The 16,152-nt window shown below is 50.5% G+C and overlaps 1 protein-coding gene across 1 annotated transcript; it reads left to right on the top strand.

The window, feature by feature from the left end:
* The first annotated feature begins 2,817 nt into the window (after positions 1 to 2,817).
* Positions 2,818 to 15,941, top strand: CYP24A1 (cytochrome P450 family 24 subfamily A member 1). Its single transcript, XM_090285324.1, has 11 exons — positions 2,818 to 3,469; positions 3,676 to 3,866; positions 5,245 to 5,338; positions 7,437 to 7,533; positions 9,882 to 9,973; positions 10,590 to 10,701; positions 11,248 to 11,393; positions 13,508 to 13,674; positions 14,974 to 15,052; positions 15,534 to 15,728; positions 15,827 to 15,941. The coding sequence occupies exons 1-11, from the start codon at positions 3,212 to 3,214 to the stop codon at positions 15,935 to 15,937; spliced, it is 1,542 nt and encodes a 513-aa protein (XP_090141450.1). The 5' UTR covers positions 2,818 to 3,211; the 3' UTR covers positions 15,938 to 15,941.
* Positions 15,942 to 16,152: the final 211 nt, after the last annotated feature.

Raw genomic sequence — 16,152 nt, 5'->3', positions numbered from 1 at the left:
CTTGTCACACACGTAAATGTACACATACTTTGTCATCTGTGGTTACTTGGTGTGACTGCTGGAGTATAATTATCCATTCAGGACTTGGTAAGATTTCCCAGAACCAAGCAGAGGGCCTGCGCCTGTCTCCCTAATGATCTGTGGGCACTTCTGAGACACCTCAAGAGCTCTCATTAGTAATTCCCAGCAGGAGCCTTGTCAGGGTGACTCACAGGGGCAGGGAGGGAGAGTGAGCTCTGGGCCTGAGCCTCGGGCCGTCATTTTGGATTTAGCATCATCTCTTCAAGGTTGGGTGTGTGTTGATGCCAATGAAGTTTCAAAGGACCAGTCTTGCTTTCCTCTGCAATCCAGTGTAAAAAATTAGGGGGGCCTTTCTCTGGTAGACAGGAGAAACCAGTTTCCCTGAAATAGGAATTTTCCAGCTGGCTATTATGAGACAAATGATTGCCTGTCCTTCCCAGTGTCTGGCTGGGGTTTATACTGCCACAGAGTGCTCAGCTCCTATGAAAACCCAGCAAGTCTGAAAATATTTTTCTTTTTTCCTGAGCATACCTGCATAAAGAGAAAGAAAAGAAAGAAGCGGGGGGGGGGGGGTGGCATAACAATAGGAGTCAAGATTTATTGAGCATTTGATTTATTGAGCATTTATTATGTGCCAGAAGCAAGCACACAGTGGTGAGCTAAAATGGATCTTCTGTTTGGGGCTATTCTTTTTTTTTTTTTTTTTTAACCACAATTCACACATAAAACAACATTTTCATCATAGAGACCCACATGTACTGACCCCCTCCCTTTGGAGATATTCCCACTGAAGGACTATCTCCGGTATTCTGAGATGGTCTTGGTTTAAGAAAAGGTGATGTAGTACAGCGTGATGTATACGAATGAGTATATCAAGGTTAGAATTAGGACATCTGGGTCTGAATCCTTTGTGAGCCACTAGTAAGGTCTGAGACACTGGGCAAATTACTTACTCTCGAAGCTTCAGTTTTATTTATTCATTTATATTATTTGTTGTTGGGTTGAACTAAATGGGAAAATTTAGGTAAAGTGTCTAGCGTCGTGGCTGGCTTGCCATCAGCCTTACAGGGGGTGGGCAAAAGTAGGTTTACGGTGGCTTGTCTGGAAGATAATAGAATAATTAATCAATAATAATACAAGAATAAACTCTGTGTGTCACGTACTCAGAACTGTAAACCTACTTTTGTCAGCCCCCTTGGTATATAATCTTTAGTGTGTGCTATCTAATATATACTGTATAGTGTGTATATATAAATAAGTATCCACATAAGTAAATACAGCACCTTATATGTAAACTAAATCAATACATAATATATGGCTATTATTTTTACTGCCATTCATAGTCATTAACCTCTCAGGGACAAATCTGAAAGGACAGTGTTCAATCTCGAGTTGGACTGCTAAAGGCTTTCACGTAACAAACTAAAAGCTGACAATAAACTTCACAGGGTAAGCCCTGGCTGCTGTGGCTCAGTGGATTGAGCATCGGCCGCGAGCCAAGTGTCACTGGTTCGATTCCCAGTCAGGACACATGACTAGGTTGCATGACAGGTGCCCAGTTGGGGGCGCAACTGAGAGGCAACTACACAGTGTTGTTTCTCTCCCTCTCTTTCTCCTTTCCCCTCTCTTTAAAAATAAAAAATTGTTTAAAAAAAAAAAAAACCTACCGGGGAAGAATCTGCCAACACGAGGGTCAGAAGACGGAGCCAAGAAGCTGGACAGCCGGTAGAGCAAACAGCCGGCGTCCTGGCTCCTTGGCTGGCGTAGCCCTCGTGCTGGACTGCAATGAAAGCGAAGGAGCCACTTTCAAATAATCAACAAAAACCTCCGGGTCTCTTCCTGAATTAGTACAGAAAGTGCTACTCTTGCCAAGCACGATGACTCTGGGAAAGTGTGTGCGCGTGTGTGCATGTATGTGCGCGCACGCGTGCGCCCTCGCCTGCCCTGGGTGGACTTTGCGGGGGTGGGTGGTGACGGTGCGCGGCTTCAGGAGCCTGTCCTGTGCCCAAGGTGTACCCAAAAGGGGGAGGAAAAGGGGGAGGGGGTGCACGTGGAGGAGGTAGGCCAGGTTTTCACCGCGCGTTTCCTAGCTGCCTAAAGAGGTGACAAGTAGGTGAAGAGCTGGCTATGGCCTACGTCGTAGGCGCTCTGCTTGCATTGATTCATGAAGTCTTCGTAACAACCAAAATCGAACAGCCAGGGAGGAACTTCTGCAACTCCACTGGCCCTCGGGGCCCAAGACCCGAAGGGGAAACCCCCTCTTTAGAAGAGGCTGAGTCTCACCCCCTCCCGACCTTGGGAGGCGCAGAAAGCCAACCTCCCTCCCGAAAGAGTTCGGTCCTGGCTGGCGCGAACCGGCGCCCGGGAGGCGGGCGGGCTCTCGGGTCGTCGCACTCGGAGACCTCGCCCGCCCAGCAGCGCGATTGTGCAAGAGCGGAGCTGCCGCCGCGGCTGCCACTGTGGGCCCTGCCCGCCGCGGGAGGGCTGGGAGGCGTGCTGAGCGCTCACCCGGTGAACTCCCGGCACGGCGCGCCTCCGCGGGGGGGTTATCTCTGGGGTAGAGTCCGCCCGCGCTCCCGCCCGGAGAGTAGCGCACGGGTCACCCGCGGCGCGGACGCCCTCGCTCACCTCGCTGACTCCATCCTATTTCCAGCCCCCACCCCGCCCCCGCCCCCTCGGGTCCCGCGTCCTTCCCGGCCGGGCAAGCCAGGACCCACTCCGCCCCACTCGGCGTGCTCATTGGCCACCAGGGCCTGCCCTGTCTCCATAAATACTTGGTCCCCAGGCACGGGACATGGAGAGGGCCAGGAGGAAACCGCAGCGCCCGAAGCATCTCTTCTACCCTCCCTGGCATCTCCACTTCGCGTCTCTAGACCTGGTAGTCAGACTTGCAGACCGACATCCCGTCCCTTCGTCTCCCAAGAGGCACCCGACCCCTGGCTGCTCTCCTCCAGCCCCTGCGGCCAGCGCTCGGCGGGGCCCTGCGCCCTGAGGCTGCTGCACAGTGAAGCGTAGGGCAACTTCGCCGAGGTCCCCTCTGTCCCTCTTTCGCCTTCTCCATCACACCTGCTCGGCCTCTGTGCCTCTCCTTCCCAGAATCGGCACGCCCCCAAATCCAGCCGGCGCCACTTCAGCAACCTCGCCGTTCTCAGCCCCCCGCGTCCCTACGCGCCCGGTCTTCCCGGCGGCTATGAGCTCTCCCATCAGCAAGCGCCGCTCCCTGGTCGCCTTCTTACAGCAGCTTCACAGCCTCGGGCAGCCCCCTAGACCCATGACATCGACTGCGTGCGCGCGCCCTCGGCAGCGGGAGGTGCCCTTGTGCCCACTGATGGAACGTGGCGAGGCGCAGAACGCGGCCGCCCTGCCGGGCCCCATCAACTGGCCACTGCTGGGCAGCCTGCTGGAGATTCTCTGGAAAGGGGGGCTCAAGAAACAGCACGACACGCTGGTAAATGCCTCGCCGCGCCCCGATTCCCTCTCCCTCCGCGTCCCCGCGCTCCAAACCCTCCCCGAGGCGCGCGGCCCGGGCGCACCGTGCGCTCAGGTGTCTCGGCTGTGGCGATCCCGGGGTGGAAGGAGGCGGGAGGAGGGAGAAGCGCTCTGGGGACTGCGAGGGATGCGCGCTGACTTCGCGCTGCGCCCGGCCCGCTGCAGGCGGAGTACCACAAGAAGTACGGCAAGATTTTCCGCATGAAGTTGTGTTCCTTCGACTCGGTACACCTGGGCTCGCCCTGCCTGCTGGAAGCGCTGTACCGCACGGAGAGCGCGTACCCCCAGCGGCTGGAGATCAAACCCTGGAAGGCCTACCGAGACTACCGCCAGGAGGGCTACGGGCTGCTCATTCTGTGAGTTGGGGCGGCCGGATGGGCGCCGGCGGCCGCGCCAAGGCGCTTAGAAGCTGGAAAGAGGTTCCCTGGGGGTGGACCTTTATGCCCGGGACACGAAAGCCCCTACCCCACGCAGTCATGTATATACTCCTGCAGAGACCTGAATGGGTTGAGGGACGGCTGTATCGTGGACCCACTTCACCCCACTGCGTTCTGACAGCTGGGCAGGGTCATACCTTTCCATCAAAGAAATGCTAAAAAAAACGCTATACTAATTGTGGAGGGATGAGGTTCTGAAGTCAGCGTGCCAGGCAAACGTGTTGTAGACAAAGAAAACGGTCCCTTAAAATTCTCTGTGAACCTCTCTTCGAAGCTCAAACGCCAGAAACGAACTGCCTTTGCTTTTGACACTGACCCTTCTTTCTGGAGGGGAATAGAAGGTTAGGATCTAGGTGTACTTGCACCTGGATGGAGGGCGGTGTCCAAGTTGCATTTCATTTTAATTTTTAAAAGATTTTATTTATTTTTAGAAAGAAAGGAAGGGAGGGAGAAAGAGAGGGAGAGAAACATTGATGTGTGGCTGCCTCTCGCACGCCCCCAACTGGTAGGGACCAGGCCTGCAACCCAAGCACGTGTCCTGACTGGAAATCGAATCAAACCAGCGACCCTTTGGGTAGCTGGCCAGGACTCAATGCACTGAGCCACACCAGCCAGGGCCAAGTTGCATTTTAGACAGATAACCACTGTAATGCGATGTGATACCTCTGCTTGTTAACTGTTACCATGTAACAAGTTAGCATGTTTTTGACCGCAAATTTAAATATATTTTAATAATTATATTTTTAGGAAATAATATCTGCAATTAAAAGCCATAATACTGTCCCGTGCATCACAAGCTGTGTGGTCAGCTATGGGGCAAGTGCAAGAGGAGACCTTTGCCAGCTCCTGTGAATATCTATGTCATTACTTGGAAGCAATGGCAAAATTCTAAATTGGAGGCGTTTTGTCAATGTGACTTTCAGTGGGTTGAAAGAAGACAAGGTTTTTCCTCACAGATCTGCGTTTCTGGTGAGGGGGGTCTTCACGTGCCTGCTCTCATTGCTGGGAATTGAGGCATCTGGCCTCCCAGCTCAGACCCAGCAAGGACACCTCAATAGTCTCGAACCCCAATTATCTGGACGTCAACTTTGTTCAGCTGGGAGGAAAAGTGCTGTCTCGTCCTATCATCAGATCAGCCCCAAGTATCCCAGTGCTCATAATTCCAGGGTATTTCTTGGTCCTGTTCCCCATGTCCACTGATGCAGGGTTCCTGCCATCTCAGAGCCGATGGGGGGGGGGGGTGCAGACCTCTGCTTCTTCCTTCTGTCCTTTCCATCGATTCCTGCTTCTCTCCTAGGGAAGGAGAAGACTGGCAGAGGGTCCGGAGTGCCTTTCAAAAGAAACTCATGAAACCCGTGGAAATTATGAAGCTGGACAACAAAATCAATGAGGTTTGCAGGCTGGGGCCGGCTTTCCTGGGTCTCTGCAGGAGGGAGGGGTGCTTAGGGAGTGCCAAGCCACCGCTATGAAGTGCAGAGGGCAACCCAGGCACTTGGGATGATTCGGGGTCCTCACCTTCTCCTCATTCCCCTCCACACTATCTGCCTCCTCCCCCAAAGCCCTTATTCCTGCCTCCGCCACCCTCTCTTAAATTGTTTCTGGGTGCTTTGTGCCAACGCGTTATGGTGGGAGCGGGAGATTTTTGGAAATATGCGCACGAATTTTATCATTACATAAAATCACTATGAATTGAAAACCACTTTGAATTTTCTTTATGAAACTTTGATTTTCTTACCTTAGAATGTATTCTTCATCGTTATTATGAAAGATAAAGGCACTCTACGCACAGTGTGAGAAAAACCTAATTTTCCATGTCCCGCATACAATATGTTATTAAAAATATCACATCACATTGAGGGAGCAGCTGTAAGCACAGACTCTGGTGTCCTACGGTCTGCAGTTTGAACATCAGCCTTCCAGCCTATGTCACCTGGTTAAACCATTTCACGTCCCTCAGCCTCAGCTTCCCCGCCTATAAAATGGGAGTCAGTTCTCATTCCACAGGTTTGCTGTGATGATTACATGAGATCATGCTGATGAAGTTCTTTGGTTGTGACACTTGAGCTGGGTTTTGCGGGTTGAGTAGGAGCCTACAAGCCACGGAAGGTGAAGAAAGGCCTCCAGGCAGAGAGACTAGCCTGCTGAAAATATGGAGACAATATGTCACATGTGTTTAGAGACATGGGACTGTTCTGAAGTGATGCTGGACAGAAGGCAGGTCTTGACAGTGTTTGGGGGACATGCGAGGGTGTTTAGACACATCTTTTAGCCAAAGGGGAAGGGACGTAAGCATATAGTAATCTCTTTTTACTCCTATTCAGTCTGGGTGCTTATTTTGAACTGAACTTGGACCCACACAAGATGGTATACGTAAAAGATTGCAAACTCAGAAGCTTTCAGGGGCCAGGTAATTAATAGCAACATATAAGGCAAGCCCTGGAGGAGTTTCCGCCAATAATAGCGCATGCTCTTTCTAGAGGTGACGGCTGCCCCAGTTCCAGCAAATGACTGCCCCATGGGAATGCAGATCCTGTAATTATTTTTTCTTCCTCTTATTATAATAATGCACAAGCAGAGAAAATCTACATGTTCATGTAACATCCCTGCATTTTTGATGGTAACTAATTCAAAGTCCTTTGAATGTACTATGCGGGCAAACAAAGCGTCACTGGCCACATGGGCGGGCTTCACAGTCACACTGGCACACGGGACCTCGCAGTCCCAGGACCCAGAGGGGCCACTCCTCAGCTCTGTGTCCAGGGCCAGTGCCTGAGCCTCTCTCTGCACCTAAGTTTCCTCATCTGGTACCCAGCAAACGGGAGAAATGACAGTACCCCCCACAAGGTTGTTGTGGGGATCAGCTAAGACAAGACACTTTGCATCATGCTTGGTACTTTTGAAGGCTCTTTCAGGGAGAGGCATTTGTCATCTAAAACCCTGATTTTGAAAACTGGCATCTAATGGCCTTACATAACGTGTCCAAGGTCACAGAGCTATTTAGTGAGGGAGCTGCGTCCAGCATTTGCAGATTTCCTGGCTCCAAGTTCAACACGCTTAACACAATACCAATCAGTAAAGAGATGTTTGCTTGCCCAGATGTGGAAGTGGCGAACCTCAGGGATGGTAGTTATAGCATCATAGTCCCTGAGATGTCATGCCAACGGGGACACTTGACTGAGTTCTCCTTTGTGGTCTGTTCCCCATTCTGATTAGAAGAAATGTTTTCCTTTCTTTAAATTTAGATCAAAGGCTGGAACTTAAGCTTCAGGGTGGCGGTAGGAAAAGCTGAGGAAATAACCCAGGACAAGGTCGTGAGGGTCTCAGGTGAGCTCCCAAGGAAAGCAGATCATTAGTGTTGCTCCTGAAGGACTAACGTCATGGCCAGTGAATATATCCAAGGCGGCAAAACCTGATGTCAGGTCACTGAGCTCTAAACTTTGGTGTTCCCTCAGAGATGAAGCTGGGTTCTTGTGGTTTCTTTCCTTCAAGGTCTTGGCTGATTTCATGGGTCGGCTAGATGAGCTATGTGACGAGAGAGGCCACATTGAAGACTTGTACAGCGAACTGAACAAATGGTCGTTTGAGAGTAAGTTGTCGTTACGGTCTCATTCGTTTGATTTTGCAAGTGATTTTGAGGCTGAAACGTGGCTCCGTGGACAGCGTGACAGCCCTCCTGTGATCACATACTGTCCTGACTAGGAAGGGCCAGAGCAGCCTTGCCAATGCCTTCAGGCACTGAAGTTACGCTTTGCACTCCGGGTTGCTCATGTAATCATTCAACAAACACTTTATGGAACACCTGTCATGTGCTGGGCATCATGCTAGGGACATAGTGTGCAAGACAGGCAACATCTTTGCTCACATGGACTTGGGTGCTAGTAGGGGTGACTATTGACAAGTAAACACATTGATTTGAGAGACAGAGGAAGGGGGAGAGAGACATTGATTGGTTGTCTCCCATACTAGCCCCGACCAGGGATTGAACCTGCAACCCAGGTATGTGCCCCGACCAGGGATCAAACCCACAACTTTTTGGTGTATAGGACAACGCTTCAACCAACTGAACCACCTGGCCAGTAGCCTATTTCAATATATATTCTGCCAAGGGGTAAGGAGTTCAAGAAAGGACATAGGTACCTAGATGAGGCAACTCTGCTTTGGTACGGAGACATCTGAGGTGAGAGCTAAAGAAAGGGGAGGTGCAAGCCACCTGGGTACCTGGGGGAAGGTTGCTCCAGAGAACAGAGGCAGGAAGTACAAATGCCCTGGGGCAGAAGCATGAGCCTGTCATGGAGAAAGTGAGTGAAGGGCAGCAGGAGGAGGCCCTGGGAAAGATCAGGCCGGGGCCTATAGGTCCGGCGACAATTTGTAGTTGAGTCAGACAGAGAGCCATGGAGACGTGGAAGCAGAAGGGGGCGTGATCACTTTCTTCAAGGATCACTCTGGGAATAAGAAGCAGAGCCCCGCCTAGCTGATCCCACTGCCCACTGGGGGTACAGGCGACAGAGCAAGGCCAGCTCAATAGACGAAGCAGGTTCAAGGCTGTGGGCGAATCCAACAGGGATGCCTCAGCTGAGCTTGGCCCGTGGGGGCTTCACGGAGGGGGCGTCATCTCAGCGGGGGCCTGGTGCGTGAGTAGAAGTCCGCCGGGTGGCGGGAGGGAAGGAGAGGTGGCCCAGGCAGAGGAGCAGAGACTGCGCTGAAGGAACAGAGATGCATTTGGAAAGACTGGAGCTTATTCCGCAAGGGAGGGCGAGGGCAGAGGACAGGAGGGAGGCAGCAGCCAGCCACGTAAGCCTGTATCAGCCAGGGCGGGGGTCTGACTTTGAACCTGGGAGTACCTGGGAGGGACAGTAAGTGCTTTTAGCAGGAGGGGGGCCTGGTTCGATGGGCTGCTGAAGCAAGGGGCTGGCCATGGCACCCCCAGCTGGGAGCCTTTGTCCTGTCGTGTCTCCTCCATCCGATCAGCCCCACTCTTAGGTCACGGACCAGTCCTCTTAGCCCACGAGAAAGCTCCGTGCAAACAAGAAATCCACTGAAGGTGGTAAGGGGTGAAGAGGGGTGCAGAGAGGAAATGATTGCAGAGGAGGGAAATGCGGGTGTTGGAACTGGACCACTGCAAATACCCAAATTAAGGAGTATCGGGTGCGTTTCTTTGTAAGGCAAAGGAAATCTGACTATGGCGGTTGAAAAATTATTGTCTAGCATTACAGGACGTCTAGAGGAAGGCCGTCCTTGGCTGGCGCTCAGTGATGTCACGGGGAGCCAAGTTCACACCACGTCCGCGCGCACCCAGCCTTAGCCTGCTGGCTCGTTGCAAAATGGCTGCTGCCCCTCCTGGCCTCACCTCTGTGTTTTGGGCAAAAAAAAAAAAAAGTAGGAAAGAGGGTACAGGTCCCACTTTATCTGAAAGCAAAAATAGTATATCCTTTTGGTCTCGCTGGCCAGACCTGGGTCACGTGGCTGCTCCGGAGACTCCAGAAAAGCCTGGCACGTCGGGGAACAGGCTTGTCGCCCGAGTCTTAGATCAATCCTGATGAATTGCCTGAGACACTGACACCCTCAATAAAATTGGGGTTCCCTTAGGGAAGAAGTGAGGCAGAATGAGTACTGAGTAGGCCGTTCACAATGTCCACGATGCCTGATTTCATTGATCAACTCTTACTAAAGCAAGACATCGCAGGAGAGGCTCGTTCACGCATACGGAGAGGGCTGCATCAGCACAGCCGTGTCTCTGACCAGGACGCTCCGCAGGGGGTCGGCCATGGGGCTTGGAGGTAATTCCTAGGACGCGTGATCACACTGTCAGACTCTTTCCTTCTCTGTTTTCGGAAAAAAACTCTCACATCTCTGAGAGATGGAATCGAGCCTTTAGTAGCCAGCTCATCATAGAGCCCCGATGGTGCTAACAGGGTTGATTACTTTAATTAACAGGCATCTGCCTTGTGCTCTACGAGAAGAGATTTGGGCTTCTTCAGAAGAACACAGCCGCTGAAGCTTTGGACTTCATCAAGGCCATCAAAACAGTAAGCATCACTTCGGGGAGAAGGTAGCGTTCCTCCTCCACCATCCATGCATCGCGGGGTACCCCAAGAGCGGCGTGCACACATATTTTATTCCAGTAGTTAAGTGTTCGTTTTAATGTGTGCTGTGTATTTTCATGCATGGGTGTGCCCACGTGCACACATAATAAAGAAGCACATTGATCATTGTTTGGGCACAGTTAAAGTAGGAAGTTCAGTTAAAGGGTCAATTGATTAAATGACCATTTTCAAAAGCCTGAAAGTTTTCAGACTTTACATTTTTGGAATTATTTAGGTCATAGGGGGATCTACAGATGCTGTGAAACTGGCGTAGGAGTGGCTGAAATTTGGAAATTCAAGCGACTATAAAATTTATAGTTTTCCTTTTCTCTTCTTTTTAAAGATGTAGGTGATGAGAGCAATGTTTTATTAAACCCTACTGAATCATCATCCCAAAGGTGATTCTGAATGTTGGGGTGAGGGGGGCTTCCGGCCCCGTGTAGAGGCCTGAGGTGGACCCTTTGAACCCCATCCTTTACGGGTCACAAGGTGCCCCAGTCCAGGGGGGCTGCTGTCTTGGAGTGAAACAGGGATGAAAAGGCATCTGTGTTCCTCACAGATGATGAGCACGTTTGGGAGGATGATGGTCACCCCGGTCGAGCTGCATAAGAGCCTCAACACCAAGGTCTGGCAGGCCCACACGCTGGCCTGGGACACCATTTTCAAGTCAGGTAACATGGCCACACACCCAGCCTCGCTGTCCCCAGAGCTGCTGCCCAGGGGTTGGCAATGACCTTCTCAGCCAGGCTGCCTTGGTCTTCTGATGGAGCCACTCCTCCTGATTTCCCTGGGCTTTGCAAACACCAGTCTGAGGATCAGCCTGGTGCAGACAGATTCTAATGCAAAGGCAGGAGGCAGTATTTCGTTGTCTTGGGGAACTAGGCGTCATTAAAAGCAAGAGCTCTGGAGTCAGAGGTACCTGGGAGCTCGTTAGAAATGCAGCCCTCCAGGCTCACCCCGGAGCCTCGATTCAGAATCTGCTTTGTTAGAAGGGACCCAGGCGACTGCTGGGACTCTTGAGAAGCCTCGCTCCTGCGGGCGTCCGTCCGTCCGCCCACCCTTGACGACCCAGCACGACGGTCTGTGCTCATCTGACACTGTCCACGTCTCGGAAAAGACCTCTCCTGTGCTTTCGGGGTTTCCTCTTAGTTCCCACTCATTCTTTTCCTCATCCTGATGGTCGGCTAACTCCCTCGGCCTTTTCTCTTCGCCAACAGTCAAATCGTGTGTCAACCACCGGCTGGAGAAGCACGCAGAGCGGCCCAGCACGGACTTCCTCTGCGACATTTACCACCGCCATGGGCTTTCCAAGAAGGAGCTGTACGCGGCGGTCACGGAGCTCCAGCTGGCCGCGGTGGAGACGGTAAGGGCGGGCCCGATGCTCGTGAGGGGAAGAAACAGCCTGTGGCAGCTTTTTCATGACGGGTTTTAACTAGCCGTCCCACTCCCTCATTCCTCGGGGACTAACGGAGCTCTAGCTGAGCAAGAAGAAAAAGCCCCACACCGGGTGCTGTGATGAGGGACCTAATGCACAGCCTTGGTGCTCAAGGGTGACAGGAGAAGAAGATTCTCCTAGTGACTCCTGTCCTAGTGATGACTCCCCAGGGCAGGGTCTCAGTGCTGGGAGAGGTAAGCATGGGAACTTCTGCGGGGATTCAGAAGCAGCAGACTTCCACATCACAGAATCAACGATCTCGATTTTTAAGAACTGGATATATATACTTGAGGGGGGTGTGCATGGGGCCTCACTGTGGCTGTTCATTTCTTATCCAAACGTTGGAATGCTCTCGAGAGAACGGGCAAACGTGGCCAGAGCTGAGACTGGAGATGGGGACGGGCCACGGGCACCAGGAGCCTCAGTGAGCCGTTTGGAAAGCTCCTGGAGCGCTGGATGCCCGGGGGCAACTTGATCAAATGTATGTTTTGTAAAGTGGGCTCTGGCTGGTGGGTGGAGCGTGGATGTAGCGGAGAGAGAGAGCACAGGCAGGAGAGCCAGCCGTGACATGGGACTCCTCGACGGAGGTCAAGCCAGGACACTGGGGGCCCGTGAGGTCTGGCAGGCCACTTCCCCTCCGCTCAGCCCCCACTGTGATCCTGATGGGCAGGCTTTGGGGAAAGCCACAGTTATCTGCCTTTTGGAACGTCTGCTTGGTCCTTGTGGTGAGGGACCCACCGATAGGGTGAAACGTTTCCTTTTTAGTCCTGGCTATTCTGAAAATCTCACTTGGAAAAATCAGAGAAACTTGAACGTCTATCAAACCGGGCGACCACACCTTCTTCCTGTTTTGTAAATTGCTCTGGTACTAATGCCGTCAGCAGGCTGCCAGTCCTCTGATATGAAGAAGCCTGCCTTGGGGGCATCTTCTTCCAAAAATAATAAATGCCATCGGCTCTGAATCGTCTTGCACTTTGCTCGTGTGTGTGACTGGCTCATGGCACTTGGCTCACGCTTCTTCCTGTCTGCAGAGAAAGGGCACAGTGACTATTTTTATGGGACTATTTGGTTTAAATCAGCTTAAAAAAAGAAAGGGCCTAAAAAACAAGTACTTAAGACTACCAGTGGTGAATATTATGAAGTTAAAAGCTACAACTTGGCTGCTTCCGCCAATATTTTTTCTCTGCTTGTTGCCTTTGGAAAGGAAATCAAGGATGCCACTTAAAAGGCCACAGGCCTTTGTCAGAAGCTGGGCTGGTACCTTGAAATACTCAACTCGATGCTAGAATTTCCTATTTTGGTATTGGCAGTGCGGGCTCTTTGCATGTGGCTGAAACCCTGAGTATAGAGAATGCCTTTATATTTTTGTGGTAACTTTTTAGGGTGGGGCAGGAAAAAAAAAAAAAAAACTCTTCTTTTAAATTCCAGAAATGCAGTTTCTTGTGTGTTTGCACTGTAAAAAAAAATTTTTTTTTAATCTGTTACAGCAACCCTCCTAGGATCTCCATGCCTGTCTCCCCACTCCATTTTTATATTGAATAATTCTCTCATTACACTGTTTTTCTTTTGCGATCATTATAGATTCACATGCAGCGCTACAGAAAAATAGGGAGGGGCCCCTCGTGTCCTTCACCCAGTTTGCCCCAGGGGAACCATCCTGCATCGCAAGAAACGTTATCACAACCCGACCCTGACACTGATCCAGCCCACCCACCCCTCTTCATCCCACCAGTTTTACACACACTCCTTTGTGTGCTAACCGTTTTTGTCCCAGACTCTATTTTAAGTGTCCTAATGGGGCCACTTATTTACAGGATCCTCTTCTGATCCCCTCAATAAATAAACTGTCCTCCATTGATACATTCCATGAGCTAAATTTGACTTTTCGGACATTGTCATCACTTAAGGCAAACGGGGCCACGGCAAAAAAATATCACTAATTTTTTTTTTTCTAGAGAGTGAGGTGGCAGGCGCTCAGCTCAGACTGGGTTTTTAGGGCGTTTCTTTGCAGAAACTCAAGTGTGTGTCCCTGGGTTTTTCAGACAGCAAACAGCTTAATGTGGATTCTCTACAATTTATCCCGTAATCCTCACGTGCAACAAAAGCTGCTTCAGGAAATTCAGAGCGTGTTGCCTGAGCATCAGGTGCCACGGGCGGAGGATTTGAGGAATATGCCCTATCTAAAGGCCTGTCTGAAAGAATCCATGAGGTAAGCGCACGTGCCTGAGCCAGTATGGCTATGTTAGAAAGCTGTTCTCTTAAATACACAATAAGCTCCCCGCCAAGACAGCTTCCACAGCTCATTCTTAAACATTTATCAAACTATAAAAAAAAAGAAAGAAAGAAAGAAAGAAGCCCTGGCTGCTGTGGCTCAGTGGATTGAGCATCGGCCTGCAAGCCAAGTGTCGCTGGTTCGATTCCCAGTCAGGGCACGTGACTAGGTTGCATGTCAGGCCCCCAGGTGGGGGCGCGAGTGAGAGGCAACCACACAGTGATGTTTCTCTCCCTCTCTTTCTCCTGTCCCTTCTCTCTAAAAATAAACAAAACAACAAACAAATAAATTATTTTTAAAAAAAGAAGAAGAAGAACTTTAGGACCATATTCCATTTCTATTGAAACTCATTTCCTAAGTCATTTGGGAAAATTCTCTTCCATCTTGGGAAGTGAGTGTCTCCCCTCTTAAATTAGCAGTAATACCCTACTGAATGCTGTAAGTGCTAATGAGGATTCTGGGCAGGACTGAAGGATCTGAGAGGCCAGCCGAGCAAGGGGACTGTGTTATTGTGTGAGAAGACATAGAGGCATCTTTGCTTTAGAGCTGCCAGTATCAAATGTTCCTTGAAAATTCTTTTTACACCCTTTCTGGAAAACAAAACTCACACCATTTTAGGATTCAAAGGAAATGCCTTTAACTTCATTCAAGAAACCTAGAATAAATATCAAGATTCAGGGTGCAGCCCTGGCCGGTGCGCCTCAGTTGGTGGGACATCGACCCGCTAACTGAAAAGTTGCCGGTTCAATTCCCAGTCAGGGCACCAACCTAGGTTACAGGTTCGATCCCCAGTTGGGGCATGTGGGAGAGGCAACTGGTCAATGTTTCTCCCTTACATTAATGTTTCTCTCCCTCTCTTTCTCCCTCCCTTTCCCTCTCTCTAAAAATAAAAAATAAAAATAAATACTTTTTAAAAGATTCAGGGTGAAGCATGAAAAACATACACATTTGACGTCTAGACTAAAACAGGGAAGCCACTATGAACAGCTCCTAAGCGGTCTCATACTAGGGGGTGGGCAGGCTGCCAACCCAATAAAATAAGGAATAAAAACGAACGGTATAGATATTAGGAAGAGAGAGACGGCACTTCATTATGAAGAACTGTGATGAGGTTCCCCTTCTGAGTTATGAACTTATGCAACGATTATTTACTTAACCACCATCTGCGTTCCCATCAACACTTGAGTTAGAACTTGAACCATGCCTGCCTTTTCATCTCTTGTTTTGATTTTTCAGGCTTACCCCAAGTGTGCCCTTTACCACCAGGACTCTTGACAAGGCGACAGTTCTAGGGGAATATGCTTTACCCAAAGGAGTAAGTAGAATGTGTACATGTTGTACCCTACAGAGCTTGGAAAGGCACATATTCCCAGTCTGCACCCGATTACCCTAAAGATGTTTACAGGGAAAACATTCATTTAGCAAATATGTAGATTGTAGTGCGTAGCCAGCATGTTGCGTCATACAGTATGAGGAATGATGGCTTGGAGACAGACCTGGATTCGGGTACGGACTTGAGTGAGTTATGTAACTCCTGGGAGCCTCGCCTTTCTGTAGAATGGGGATAATAATAAAATCCTCCCCATGGGGTGGTTGTGAGAACATGATACAAAAATTTAAAGTTCTTTACCTATTTAGTACCTGGCGCATTTCCAGCCCTCCATAAATGTTGGCGCTCATCGTTATTATAAATTTGTGGGTGACTTCTACATTTGTAAGGTGATCGCTTTTGTAAGTTTCGCCCTTCAAACATCTTCCGCTTACCTTAAATGTTACGTGTTTCTGTGTGTTTTTAGACGGTGTTGATGCTAAATACCCAGGTGCTGGGGTCCAATGAAGAACATTTTGAAGATTCAAGTCAGTTTCGGCCTGAACGGTGGCTTCAGGAGAAAAAGATCAACCCTTTTGCACACCTTCCGTTTGGCGTCGGGAAGAGAATGTGCATCGGCCGCCGGTTAGCTGAGCTCCAGCTGCATCTGGCCCTTTGCTGGGTGAGACCCTGACCGGCTTTCTGCACGTGTGGTCGGTGCCCTTCTGCAAGGCGGGAGAAGAGGGCTAATGCCGCTTTTTCTGTGCGTGTGTGTTCCAGATTATCCGCAAATATGACGTCGTGGCCACGGACCACGAGCCGGTGGAGATGCTGCACCTCGGCATCCTGGTGCCTAGCCGGGAGCTCCCCATTGCTTTCCGCCGGCGCTGAGAGGCCGCAGGTGAGCCCCTGGGCGGCTGTGCGCGCAGCGGGGCCAGCCCTGAAGTCAGCCAGCGTCGGGCTGGAATCCCTGCTCACCACGGACTCTCTGGAGTGGTTACTTAACCATTCTGCCTCCTTTTTTCTTTTTATTTGCAAAATGGGGAGCAAAGTAGTATCTATCCAGACAGTTGACATGAATACTATAAACTCAGCCCAGAGCCTGG

The sequence above is a fragment of the Furipterus horrens genome, unplaced genomic scaffold (assembly GCF_987537825.1).
Source record: "Furipterus horrens unplaced genomic scaffold, mFurHor1.1.pri manual_scaffold_8, whole genome shotgun sequence".
NCBI classification, from domain to species: Eukaryota; Metazoa; Chordata; class Mammalia; order Chiroptera; family Furipteridae; genus Furipterus; species Furipterus horrens.
The sequence above is the reverse complement of the archived record's forward strand: the minus strand, read 5'-3'. Positions and strand labels throughout refer to the sequence as shown.